The following is a 14606-nucleotide window of genomic DNA, read 5'->3' as shown; positions in this document are numbered from 1 at the left end:
AAGAAACAATATCTATCGGGTGGGGGAAGTTACTCTCATAAAGAGTACTCTCTCGAGCTTGCCTACTTATTTCTTATCCTTGTTCCAAATCCCATGCTCTATTGCTAAAAGGATTGAAAAGATCCAAAGGGATTTCCTCTGGGGTGGAAGGGGCGAAGAGTTTAAGTATCATCTTGTCAGGTGGGATCAAGTTTGCAAGCCCATTAAGTTGGGTGGCCTAGGTATTCGGAGGTTGGTTCCTTTTAATCAAGCTCTCTTGGGTAAATGGTTATGGAGATTCGGTAAGTAAAGGCATCGCCCTTGGAGAAGGCTCATTTCATGTCGTTTTGGGGAGGAGAGTGACGGGTGGTCTACTCGTCCAGTCTCTATTGCGGGAGGAGTTGGTGTGTGGAAATCCATTCGGAAGGGTTGGGATGTTTTCTTTTTCTATATTAGATTCAAGGTGCATGACGGTAGATATGTTCGTTTTTGGGAGAATTTATGGTACGGTGACCAGCCGTTATCTTGCACCTTCCCAAGTTTGTACAGTATCGCAACCGATAGACATGGCTGCGTAGTTGACTGCTATTGGCTTGATAGTAGTGGGATTACATGGGATATGAGCTTTCGGCATTCCTTTCAGCATTGGGACATGGACGAGGTATGTGTTCTTCTGGACATGTATAAACAGGAGGCAGTTGGCAGCGGTAGTGATGATATTAGGTGGATACCCTCATCCCATGGTCGATTTGAAGTACAATCCCTGTTTCGATGCCTAACCAACTTCGTAGGCATTGAATTTCCATGGAAGACCATATGGCGTTCTACTGCTCCTCCTAGAGTGGCATTTTTTGTTTGGACAGTTGTATAGGGAAAGATTTTGATGATTGACAATTTGAGGAAGAGAGGCAATTGTATTGTTAATTGGTGTTGCCTTTGCAAACGAGATGGTGAGTCAGTGGATCATATCCTCCTGCATTGTCCAGTGGTATACGACTTTGGAACCTCATATTTGGTTTATTTGGTATGTTTTGGGTAATGCCTGGATCTTCCAAGGGATTGATTAGTGCATGGAGGGGATGCCACGTGAGAAGCAGTGTTCGCAATTATTGGAGGACAGTTCCGCATTGTGTTTGGTGGTGCATTTGGAAGGAGAGGAATAGTAGAATGTTCGAGGGGAAAGAGTCGTCCATGGCGACGCTGAAACTTCATATTATTCGTTCTATTTTTAGTTACGTGAAGAGGAGTTCTTGCTCCTCTTCTGATGACTTAGTTAATTTTTTGGATTCTTTAGGTCCTTAGAACCCGGTCCCACTCTTGTTATGGGACGCGTTCCCCTTTTGAACGCTTTTTAATCGATTATTATTTATCAAAAAAAAAAGTAATCTTCTATGTACGCTAACTAGTCTAGGAGTGCATTAGGGTTTAACCATCATAATTATGAGCATCGACCTAGACCTTCTTCAAAATCATGATTATCATATTTACAACTTAAGATTCCACCTAATTTTGTGCAAAGTCAACTAGAAAAGCAAGGTTTACTAACTTTTGCCCAACAAAATTTTAAAGAGGTTCACTTTTTACAGAAATCCATTTGAACCCCAAAAAAAAAAAAAAAAAATTTCAAAAACAAAAAAACAATACCATTATTTTTGACAACTTCTATAGAAATAATTAGGCTAGTCCAGTGTTTTTCAGGTCAAATGGGGATATGTTTCATCCAAACTTTCATACATTGAATTACCTTTCTATTGTCTTCAATAAATGATCTCAGGAAGTAACGGTTATACTTCCCTTTATCATCATCGGATGCCCATAGATTTATCATGTCTTGGCCAACAGCAGCATCACAAGATGGATCAGGACATCGCAGCATCAAACATCCAGGACCATCATTAACGGATGTGCCTATATAACCTGCAACCGGTAGGGGAGGAAAACAGAATGTAAAGTAAACAAAGACGAAACTCAAAACTAACTGAAGAAGTTCATCATAAAAAAAGAGGGAGAACGTGTGAAAGAAAAGAAGTTGTAACTGTGAAAAATGAAATAATCAGACAGCAAAAAAATATTCTGATGAGATTTAGTCAACTGCTGAACTTCTTAAAAAACTTTCATTTTAAAGAAGACAGAATATCGACAAGGAACGAATTTTCAACTGTTAGAATTGAAATTTCAGGCAGGAAATAAAGTATTCTGATGTAAATTTGTCAATTGCTAAATATTTTGGAAAACAGAGGTAAATAAAAACTGTATACAAAATATTGTCAAGACAAAAACAAATAATCAATACATAAAGAATGGAAAGAAAGAAACTCGTGTAGTCGTCAGTTTGAAATGCATTGAAACTGCATCGAGAATATATTTATACAGCTAATACACAGAGAAAACCCAAATATAATTAATACAAAGCAAAAATAATTATAAAATATGTACCCAGAGTTGAGTCAAAGTATCTAAAATAATACTTTCACATGAAACCACCTTGCCCGCTGTTTTTTAAAACCAAGGAGCAAGCTTAAACTGAAAGCATTGTTTTTTAAAGTTCTCATCAACACTCCTACTCTTTCATTTTTGTTACATATTGTAGCTCGGAAAAAGAAAATGGAAATAAATAATTATATACTACCTCCTCTACAGAGCCAAGGTTCTCAATCCTCCAAGGTGCCCACAAGATTCGGCTATTAATTTTCCAAAGCCACACTAATTAGATCTAAAGGAGACAAATAGCCACAATATAAACAAAAGATACCTCAATGATATAGAAGAAAGTTAGTCACACGTACAACTAACCTCAACCATGTGGTAGAGAGGAAAGATACCGCTGGCCTCAAAATCTAGAAGCATTTTTATTCTTATTAATGATCAACTTCCTCACGTAAGAAAGAATGGAAGTTCAATTCAATCGGTTTTGACTTCAGAGTTATAATATGTGATAGAAGACCTACAAGATAAATTAGTTAACTCAAACTTCCTTTTTTACACAGGGATAGCCATTACCCAAGTGTTAATCCCACCTGCACGAGGTGCGGAGAATGAAAGATTAAAAACAGACTCAGCATTTGCCTTAATGGAACCACTAAGGAAGCTTTGGGTGGAAGTTAACCCTAACTGGCATCCTCGAGACTGCTCCCTTATCAGCCAAGAAACCAGCCCACTCATTGGCAGATCTAGGAAACCAGCTGACTTCTACCTCTTAAGTCTAAAGCCATGAGAATTTACAGCATCTCTCTCATAGAATGACAATAATGCCAGAACCAAGGCACCAAGATCTCTCCTTTCCTACAAAAACCTACATGTAGAGCATGCATTACATGAATGTGGCTCTTTCTATCAAGACAGCCCCACTCTAACCCAACCAAACACTCACATTAAGAGACTGATGGTTTCATTTTTTATTTTTATTTTTATCTTGGGTAAATTAGATTCACTAAAACGACATAACAAACAATACAAACCTTTAAATTTTCCAAAAGATAAAGTCTCACATTCCCCCTCGAAAAATAAATAAAATTAAATTAAAAAAAAAAGGCTTGAAAATCAGCACAGTGCTTAAATCTTGTATAACCTGAGCTAATTTTGATTCATAAAATTATTGACACAGAGGAGAGTAAAAATTCATGCCAACTAATTTTAAAATGATTAGTTTTGAAGTTTACATCTACTACAGATTTATGTGTTAAAAGGAAAGGGAGCATGCCAAAAACTAGAATCAAGTGGATGTGTGACTTGCTCTTTCAAATATTAAAATATGATAACGGTGCATTGAAACAAACCTTGCCAGCATGCACCACAGAAAGGATGACCACAAGCAGCAGCACTCATCATATCACGGGGACAGGTATCAAAGCAGATCCCACAAGTCAGCTATCAGCATGAGCACACACATAAGAAGTTCACATAAATAAGATGGTACAGAGAGTAACCAAAGTAAACATTTTAGTCAACACGCCAGCTCCCATGCATAAATGCAGAAAGTTCAATCACTCCTAAAATGTGGATTACTTACTTCTACATCATTTGGCAGTGGAACAGGTTTCTCCAACAAGCCAACAGTCCTGCGGACTCTTTCTTCATCTGCAAACCACTCGTCATGCACTTTACTAACATTCCTGTGTATCCAGAGGGAGCAAAGGGTTTTAGAACAATAAGCGACGAAAATGCAACATAATGTATAGCCTACCCCAAAAGAACATGGAATTAAAAAAAAAATGAAAGCATTGTACACCTTGAGATCTAATAGACGATAAATTCACTTTTCAAATTGTGGAGTAGAAACAATCAATATGAACCAAAATGCTTATAATGCATAATGCTCATTCAAACCAAGCACAAAAGTAAAACAAAAGATGCTAAAGCGGTCATCTAAAAGTAAATCTTACAATAGGAAATACAGTATGAACAACAAAGTTACCAATTATAGTGACGAAGTAGGATGCTAGCAGCAACCGTGGAAACAGAAAGCACTGCAGATATCTCCATAATGTTTTCCTCTTGACGTTGACGAATATCAGCTTCACTCAAGACATTGTAGTTTTGCTGAGATAAGAAATGGACATGCTTATAATTAATATCTTTTAGAACAATAGTAATATGGGGAGTTAAAATAATACTTAATTGGGTGAGTCCATGCAGGTGGGCCAGTACACAAATGTATTGGAGATAAGGTAGTTAGAACTGTCCAATAAAGGATCGAAGTAGGGAATTAAGCCAATAAGATAGCTTATGCCTGACTCAGAGGAGGATTATCAGGGAAAAACAAATAGAAGTAAAACAATTTAGAGTTGACTTCCACAAATGACTACTAATAGTTCATCTTTTAAGTTTCAATAGCAGGAAGACTAATAAGTGCTAGACAGAAAATCATAGTAAATGTGGTGACTGACTGGCTTGCAGCTCCCAAGCAAGTAGGCAGATTATAAGAGCTCACTAACACACGCACCAGTTTTTCATTTCTCAAGATGTGCATCTTAAACAATTTCAGGCCCAGAGCGTGATGGTCATATTATGAAGCTAACTACCAATTTTAAACATTTGGTCAAATTTATCTAAACAAGTATGAAATCAAAACCAAGGACCAATTTCCAAGTGCAAAAAAAAAGGTTAAACAAGTTTGATATTGAGATCATTCTCTAACTTGCAACTAGTCTTCATGAAGCTCATCCAATCTTGAACAAGACTCAAACTCAAATAAAGAGAAACTACAATCGGTCATGCTTTAACACCAAAATTGTCAGTAACTATCAAATTAACTTTAAAATTAAGACTTGCTGGCTTTATCTGCTAAAAGATCCGGGGATCAAAGGGGTTTTGCCACACATCACAACTTTATCCATTCCCACTCCTTCCACCTGCATATCCAGTTGTTAGGAATTTCAAACGCTTCTTCATGCCCCCTAGTTCGTGACTATGATATCTACTTCATCTAGTCCCGGTTTTAGGATGACCAACCTCAATAGCTCTTAAGGACGTGGAAATATAGTTCTCTGTATAGGCCAAGTCGCAACAGACTTGGACCGAGTCCCAGTCTCGGCCATAAGAAGTCAATTTCAACACCTGCTTCTTTGACCTTTTAAATTTTACTGTTGAACAAGAGCACTCTAGAAAATCAAAGGATGGGATCGACTTACTTTTACTATTGATTTAATGTTGTTGGGAAAAAGATCATCTATTTTGTTGCCCTAATGGGAGTGGACACAAGAGTATTGTTGTGGAATGGGTAAACTCTAAACCTGAGATTTTTTGCAGGATTGAGTGTGAAACTGCTTTATTGATTTCATTTGTTGCTCCTAGGTTGTCATGACTTTTCCCTCATTCAGCCAGCCTACTTTCTGATACTTTAGCTACTAGATAACTTCCATAACAGTCCAAAAGCCCGCACTCATATTTTGATGTTATCAAGTACTCCCTTTGTCCCAAAATAAGTGTCATGCTTTCCTTTTTTATCTGTCCCAAAATAATTGTCCACTTTCCTTTTTCAAACAATATATTTCACATCTTTCCATCTATGTCCTTTGAGTTTTAAATTTTAAACTTGAATATTCAAAGCTTAAAAGGGCAATTTAGTAACTTTCTGGGAGACAATGCATGTCCCACATGTCCCCTTAAAAATTCGTAATCCCCAAAAGCGACACTTAAATTGGGACGGAGGAAGTATTCAATTATTGATCTTCTTGGAATGGGTTATCAAGTCTTCAGCTATTGATCTTCTTGGGATGGCTTTTTGTGCAGAGGGAGTTTGAGGAGTAACACTTATATATAGCGCAAGAGAGAGAGGGGTATCGCCATGGTTCCTTGGGGAAGAAACTTAGCAAGCAAGAAGTGTGTTTAAAGTTATGTCCTTTGGATGGTCTAAAACCCTACAAAAACCTGGTGAGCAAGGGCAAATCCTTCTCTATTGATTCATTTGATTTGTGTGTGGAAGAATGCTGAAGAGAGAGTTATCCTTCTGCTAATCCATTGACGGTGGCTAGAGGCCTCTTTTTTAATCTTCAATTAGGATTCACTGGGTCATGCCTAATGGACGAGCGAGCTGGAGGGTTTTTGCAAGAGGGCTAGATCCTGGACACGACTCTGGTGGAGCATATGCAAAGAGCAAACATAGCCACTTTCTTCATTTATTACGTCTTTATAAGTTGCATAAATTGTCCCAAATGGAGCATGAACTTTGAACCTCTCTCTTCAAGGCTGACAGGAGATATTACTCAAGGCTCAAGCTAACAGGTGATGTGCCATAGGTGCTTTCTTGAAGGAGTATAACTGCCTGAGAAGCACTTGATACCAAGCTCCTTATGATTTTGGCTCACCAAGAATTTTTCGTTTTCATCTGATTTTTTTGTTGATTTCGGAGAGAGATGAATTATAGTTTGTACAGTTGGCTTTTCTTTTTCTTTTCCTTTTTGTTTCCATACATTGAATGTGCATGGTTGTGACCCCATGTTATTGAATCTATTTGCTCTCCCCACCCCTCCCCCCACTTAATAATAATAATAATATATATATATATATATATATATATATATATATATATATATATATATATATTCTGCAACTAAGAAAACTCAAATACCAATGATTTCTACCCAATGTCCCAATATTTTTAAAATGAAGTTTTGCACACAAACTCAAACAAATTCATGGCTCTGATAAAATATAATAAAATAAAATAAGAAAGAAATTAACACGGACCACTAAAAACCTAAAATTTTTTCATTATTTTGCACAAAATGATTGACTTGAAACCCACATTCTTACATTTATCAGCATGAGCTTTTACCATTGCAACAAAGAATGGCCCATTACTACTAGAAAAATTAAAGAATGTTTTCCTGGCTACATCCCTGATAATCTAAACCACAATCAACAACTTAAACAGAAGGTGCCAATTCAAACCAACTTGCATCCAATAGCCATCCCATAACCCTAACATCAACCATACCTCACACAGAACGAATTCGAATCAAAGCGATCAAGTTAAACCATAAAATTTCTCAGTTCTTCATGACTAACACATTGATTAACCAAATTAACACAAAAATAAAAATAAAAATAAAAATAAAAAATTAATCTTTTTTTTTTTTTTACTAAACTAACAATTTGATCATACATTATTATTGCTGTGGTTGTGGACGTGCAATGCAAAAAATACCTGGCTGCGAAGAGATATGATGTTGTCAGAACCGTCGGAGTCATTATCGAAGTCGTAGTCGGCCTCATCATCGTCGGAATACAAGGCGGTCTCGCCGCTGTAGAAGTCATCGTCGAGGGACTCGGCGTCGATCAGATCATGCATGTCATCCTCGGATTCCATCGCCGCCGCTCGCCGAATCCCTAGAATCGATGGAGCTCAAGACAAATTTCACCTCTCCTGAATAGGAATATACCTCGCAAAAATGCAGGTTCCTATGATCGTGAATGAGGAGAGAGAGAAGGACTTTCGCTCCCTTGATGGAGGACAAGGAAGGGATAGAACTGAAAAACGAATATATATGTATATGTATATGTATATGTATATGTATATGTATATATGTGTGTGTGTGTGTGTGCGCGCGCGCGCGCGCGTTGTATGAGAGAGAGAGCTAGTTGTCTTTTGATGGTGGGGAAGAAGAAAGACCTGATTAAGATTTTCTATTTATAGGTTATCGTTCTGCAAAATTTTTAGGACACTTTTGGTGATCCATAAAGTTTGATTTCTCCCCTTGCATTGTACTAATATATTTACGTTATATGTTTTGTATGGTAACGTCACATATACTATTTTTTATTTTTGCTTTTTATTTTTGAAACATGACTCTTTCACTCATTCATAAAAGTATATATTTTTACTAATCCTTTATCAAAGGGTTTATGAGTCCAAACATTTTAAGAAGTCAAACTGTTAGGCTTGTGTCTCAAAGGTTGCAGTTTTAAGAAGAATGATTGATGTGTGATAATAGTTTTCTTATTTTAGAAATTGCTTTCATAAAATTGTAGATTTGTAGGTTTTTTTTCTTTTTTGGTAATTAAAAATTTTAATTGTAATAACTTAATAAGTTATTTTTGCTCTGTTTTATTGGAGGGATGAAAAAATGAATGGAAGAGAGAGGAGGAGGAATGGATGAGTCATCTTTAGGGAAGGGAAAATGTCTCCTTCATTTTTTGTTTGGCAGAAAGGATTAATAGAGTGCTAGTTTTTTTTTTTTTTTGTTGGAAGGAAAGAAATAATAGTTTTTATATACTTTTTACTAATATACCCTTATTATATAAAGTTCTAAAATTAATTAATTTAAATTTATTTAATAATATTGATCTCTACTAACAAGTTGTCTAAAATGAATATTTTATACATACCAAACAAATTTTTTTTTATATTTTTTTTTAAAGGAATACTTCAAAATTCGAAAAATGCCCAGAAAAATGCCTAGCAATTACTAATTTATAAGACCGGGTAAAACATTTCATAAGATATGTTTGAACCTTTTGCTATCATTAGAAAAATGACTCCTATACTTTGTATTTACTAATATTTTCATGCCACAAAAATGAAAGAGAACAATGTAAGAACATCTTGAATCAAATTTAATGAGTCCTAAAAGAACGATCAGTTTATTTTATTTATGTAAATGAAGAAACCAATTCTTCAACCAAAATTAACACATAAAGTATATAACAATAATTGAAATGTAGTGCAAGAAAAAAAAAAAATAAAGACAGCATGAACAAAAAATTATTGACTTTTCAAGAGTCATTTTCTCCGTCCATCATCATATTAAGCAATTCCAGATGCCTCTCAGTTGGAATAGCAAAAAATGTGCTTTTGTGCTAAGGGTATTTGATAAGAAATACAAATGCATCCAATTGTTTATTATAAGGAACTTCAATTCTCATTAGTTCAACAAATAATTCTTCATCTGGGTGATAATTAGCTTGTGCTTGCTCAGTTATTACAACTCTCTTTGTTGCAATTTCGAGTCCCCTCTCAGCAACAAGATTTCCTTTTTCAATTGCCTTGGCTACTTTGTTAATTCCAGATCCAATAACTTCAATCTCTCTCTCAAACACATCAGCCATTACATTTTTTATTTTTGAACCCTTTGAAGGACCCCCACATTGTGAATTTGACTCATGGTTGTTGTTTTGACTACTACTTGAGGTACCATTCTCTATTCCTCATTTGTGAACTTCTCTTCCTTTTCACTTATAGCACCTTAACTAGTTGCTCTATCTTTTGCAAAAAGTTCGAACAACTTACCATAATGATTGATTTTGGTGTGCCTCCATTTTGAAGGTGATGGTTTTGCTTAAAAGTAAGAAACATATATTATGCATCGTTCAAATATATATAACGATTAAATAAACTAAAAGTAAAATAATTAAAATAAATAATAAAATGACTGCATACCTCTACGAGGGCCTTCCATACTTCTTGTTCAGCTTCAAAGAGTTTTGTTTCTGGACTTCATGATATCCCACTTAAATTTTTGAACAAGTCATAACATGTATTAAAATTATTTTTCATTGTTTCCATACGATTTTTCACGTGATCTTTATCAAACGGATAGCCAAGTTTTTGAGAGCATATCTTCACAACATTTGAATATGGAGTAGATGTGAAAGTTCCTGCATCAAGTAATATATCATCCATTTCTTCAATCCACTTTATTGCATCTTTCTTAATATCATTCATAATCACATTCTTATTTGATTTTTTCATTTCCACGACCTGTAATTTTTTTATATCATATAAAAATAAATTCTCTACAGCACATATTTCAAAAAAAAAAAAAGAAGAAGAAGAAAAAAAGAGTAAAAATATAAACCCACAAAATTACATCTTTTAATGTGAAATAGGCATCTAACATATAGGATATAGTAATTAGAAATAAAATGTCATCGTGATTCAATAAATTAAAGACATGAAAATACTGTAACAAATATAAAGAAAAAATAGAAACATCATAGTTCATGGTCCTCCCACATGTTATAGCTGCTATGGCATTCTTTATATTGATCCTTGCTTAGCTTCGTTATCATTAGTTAGTGTGTGTCTCTCCTCATCATTATGTACATCCATATTCATGAGGTCTCGATCAACTTCTTCAATCAATCTTTCATTAGGATTTACACCTATTAGATAATTATGTAGGATACAACATACTAAGACAATCTTTGTAACTGTATCAACTAGGTAATAAGCCTATGCACCTGTTGAAATAATTGGAAATCGTTTTTTACGCACACCAAATACTCTTTCAATTACATTGCGCAAGGAAGAATGTCGAAGATTAAATAATTCTTGAGCATTTTCTGGTGCACTTGATGAGTATTCTTTCAAATGATACCGAACATCTCTATATGGAGTTATTAGTCCACTCGTTAACATATAACCTCCATCCACTAAATAATATTTATTTAGAAGAAATAAAAACATTACAAGTTACTATTTTTAACTTATATAATTATAAATTTGATACAAATGACTATAAGTTACCTTCAGGGATTATTAGTTTTTCTTCTCGTTCTAAAAGAGCATTTTTTATGACCCTTAAATCAGATGCCGTTCCTTCTCACCCAGGCAAGGCAAATGTAAATTTCATGTTAAACGAGCATGCCGGTAGGACATTTTGTGTTGGATAGTATTTTCTTCCTCGATATCTTGGTGCATCTTTTTTAGATACTTTCACATGAATATGAGTCTCATCTATTGCTCCTAAACAATCCTGAATTTATAAAAAGTTATTATTATTATTATTCTATATGTCGAAAATATTTGAAAGATAATATTAATCATATAAATTAAATTTTTTACCTTGAAATAGGGATAAAATTTGCTACTATGGCGTATTTGTGGAGGGACTTTGGAACCTCTTGGCTGTTGTAGGTACAAATCTTCTAAACTGATTATTGCTTTTTTAGCACATCATGAAAATGTGGAGACTAATGGTCTCGCCAGATTGAATAAAGAAGAATTAAATGGCGCGGTTCTTCACATTATGCGACAAGATATAAAGAAACTTTGCTACTTTATCCTCAACCAAAACATTTCTATTGTCCTTGTAGAACGAAGTATGTTACACAATTTAGAAAATGCATATGGTCCCATACATAATATATCTCGACAATTCTCATTAGAAGCAAGTTTTTTCATTAGTTGTTCACGCGCACTAAGTTTTTCCCCATCAAAATCATTTATTGCCCTATTCACATGCTGTGAATGGAATGTCATTCCCATCATGTCAAGGATGCGAACAACATAACAAATAAGTTAAACCACCTCTATCTTTCGTCTTCATTCCCAGCTATTTAAATATTCTACAACATTTTCACCGAATTTTCTTCTTCACAGTCTTGCAGTTCATCTATCTCATTCTTATCCCCACTCTCATATAAATCTCCTTCTATTTCCATCTAGCAAATGTGTGTGTATATATATATAAATTTAAAATTTAAAATAATTAGTCACTGATGGGTCGCCTAATTTTTTTTAGCCAATTATCATTGATATATATATATATATATATAATTATATATTAACTCACTAAACCATATATTAACATAATGATAAAAGTGTAGCATGAGAGAAATTTTATCATTAATAAACAAATAAAACCATTAACTAGTCATGAGAAAACTTTTCTAATTAGTTAATCATCATATAAGAAAAAATATAAATAACAGAGATGATCAAACAAAGCAATTTAAATGTATGTATATAATGAAACAACTGTAGTCCAGACCAATCTGAATGCAACAATTAAAATAGTAATCAATGGACTTCTAGAATCCAATATCAATGCCTCAAATCACTTTAGCCTTCTCCTTAGGTGACTAAGATTTTGAAGGACTATTTTTATATAAGTAAATACATAGATAATAAGATAAAGATGTTTGAGGAAGTCAAATAAGTCCTCTCGGACAAGAAAGTAGCAAACAAACCAATTAAATGAAGATAAATATCAGAAAATGTAGGTAGAGAAAATTTTTAGTAAAAAATGATTTAGTTATGGAGAGATTCATTTTAATAAAGTTTTTATATTGATGAAACTCTACTGGGTAATTAATAATTGACAATACTTTATCTACAAAAGAAACAGCTGTGTAAAGTTTCTATACTGATGAAACTCTACTGGGTAATTAAATCTTGTGCTTGGGGTTGGTTGTAACGGAAATATATATATATATATATAAAATTAAAAGTGTAGAAAACAGGAAAGGTACCTAAGTTGCTATTCACGAATCTATCTTCTACGAAGTTTATCAGCTTCAAGAATCTATCTTCAATGAAGTTTATAGCGCCGGCAAAACAATCACTATAGTTGTTTAACGCAGTAGGGTTTTGACAAATTTTTAGGAAGGATAAAAATGAAAATTATAACAAATTTTGGTAGTTATCCTTTTTTTCTCTCCACTCTTCCCTCCTTGCTTCCTCCCTCTCTTCCCTTCCCTTCAACCAAACATGAAAATATTCATCCATGCCTCCCTAATCCATGCCTCCAACTAAACATAGCATTAGTGACCACCAAAAAATTATAATACTTGTCCAACAAGGTAGATTGACAACTCAATAAATAGGAGTGAAATTAGATGAAGAAAATGCAAACTTCTAAGGCAAGGTTTTTTTATTTTTTTATTTTACACAATTAGGGAATTTGATTGTAAGAAGGTAAGTAATGACCACAAAGGATTTTGTAATCATTTTCCAACAAAGAATGACTTTTAAGACTCTAATTTTGTAATCATTGTCCAACAAAAAACTTTAAGAATCAACAAATAGGGGTGAAGTTGGACTGAGAAAGTAGAGAACAAAAAGGGGTTTGGGTGGGTGAGGATAGGAGATATTTTATGGTTATGTGATGTTATGCTTCCGTTGTGCTTAAACGAAAGGGGATTTGATTCCCAACAATTGGTCTCAAAGTTAGTTGGAGGGAGTTAATATCTCTAACAACTGGTATAATAGTTGATGGTTCGCCTTGGGATGGTTCATCATAGGAAGTTGCTAAGAGTAAAAGGTTGATTATGAGATGTCTCAGCGATTCAATCCGTCAAGGAAGATGGTATGAAGATGAAGGGTAATGTTCTCCCAAATAAAAGCAGGTTGATTGAAGAAGTTGTGTATAGGATCTTTAACCGAGAAGAAAAAAATAGAGTTGCTTACTCTAAAAAGAGAAAGTAGATTGAAAGAGGGATCTTCGGTCAAGATAGATGGTGTGAAGTTGAAGGGGTTCGCACTCTTAGCCTTAAAAGAGTCAGTAAAAAATATAGAATAAGATGATGATATGTTGATAAAGAATAATAAATAAGATAGGAGAAGAAAGAAGACGATAAAAACGGACACTTGGTTGAGGTGAAAAGTTTTTCGGTTGAGGTGGAGCGATGGAATAACGTGATTGATGAAATTTGAGCCAATGTGCAGATTGTTAGGCTTGTGTCTTAAATTCTTAAATTTGTTATGAAAAAATCTGACCGGTCGCACTAATATTATGCCAGCCGCACTTGCCTCATATATGTGAGAATAGTTTCATTTATTTGAGAAATTATTTTTCTAAAAGGCTGCAGACATGTAAAGCAAGTAGTTTCTTTGTAATTAAGGAATTTGATTGTAAGAAAGGAGGTAATGACCACTAAGAGATTGTAATCCCTGTCCATCAAAGAATGGGTTAATGACTCTAAATATAGGTGAAGTTGGGTGGAAAATGTATAAAAGAAAAAATGGTGAAAGTGGGTGAAGAGAGGAGAAAGTGTACGAGAATATATATGTAGCCTCATAGAAGAATGGTTTGCTATGAGCCAAAGAGAGTCGTGAGAGTTAGGATTGGGTGAGTGTGCATTATCTGCTATAGAAATATTTTCTTTTTGATTCATTATAGTTAAGATTATTCTCTCCATGGACGTAGCCTTGGAGGATTGGGTGAACTACGTTAAAATTGTGTGTTGTGCTTGATTGGTGAATGGTTGTATCTCTATATGTGCATTTTTTATGGTTGTGTGATGGCATGCTTTCGATGTGCTTGAACGAAGGGGATTTAATTCCTAACAACTGACATCAAAGCTAGTTGGAGGGAGTTAATATCTCAAACACAAACTCCTTTATACTTGTCAGATGATTCTTGTAGGGGTGTTCAAATAATCCGTCAATCCGGTCCGAACCA

At 34.5% G+C, this 14606-nt stretch overlaps 1 protein-coding gene across 1 annotated transcript in view; it reads right to left on the bottom strand.

Annotated features, from left to right (window-relative positions):
• LOC132271290 (probable E3 ubiquitin-protein ligase ARI8) overlaps nucleotides 1–8198 on the bottom strand; it is a 34618-nt gene extending 26420 nt beyond the window's left edge. The window contains exons 1-5 of the mRNA XM_059772627.1: nucleotides 7628–8198; nucleotides 4394–4518; nucleotides 3989–4091; nucleotides 3756–3846; nucleotides 1724–1896 (exon numbers count right to left, since the gene is read on the bottom strand). Of these exons, the coding sequence (XP_059628610.1) occupies nucleotides 1724–1896; nucleotides 3756–3846; nucleotides 3989–4091; nucleotides 4394–4518; nucleotides 7628–7789 (654 nt within the window). The 5' untranslated portion in view covers nucleotides 7790–8198. The remainder of the gene's footprint in view (nucleotides 1–1723; nucleotides 1897–3755; nucleotides 3847–3988; nucleotides 4092–4393; nucleotides 4519–7627) is intronic.
• Between the last annotated feature and the right edge of the window lie 6408 nt (nucleotides 8199–14606).

This window comes from Cornus florida, unplaced genomic scaffold (assembly GCF_030987335.1).
Source record: "Cornus florida cultivar Cherokee Brave unplaced genomic scaffold, ASM3098733v1 CherokeeBrave_3.0.0_Hap2_Chr08, whole genome shotgun sequence".
Lineage (NCBI taxonomy): Eukaryota > Viridiplantae > Streptophyta > Magnoliopsida > Cornales > Cornaceae > Cornus > Cornus florida.
This window is presented reverse-complemented; position numbering and strand designations above follow the sequence as displayed.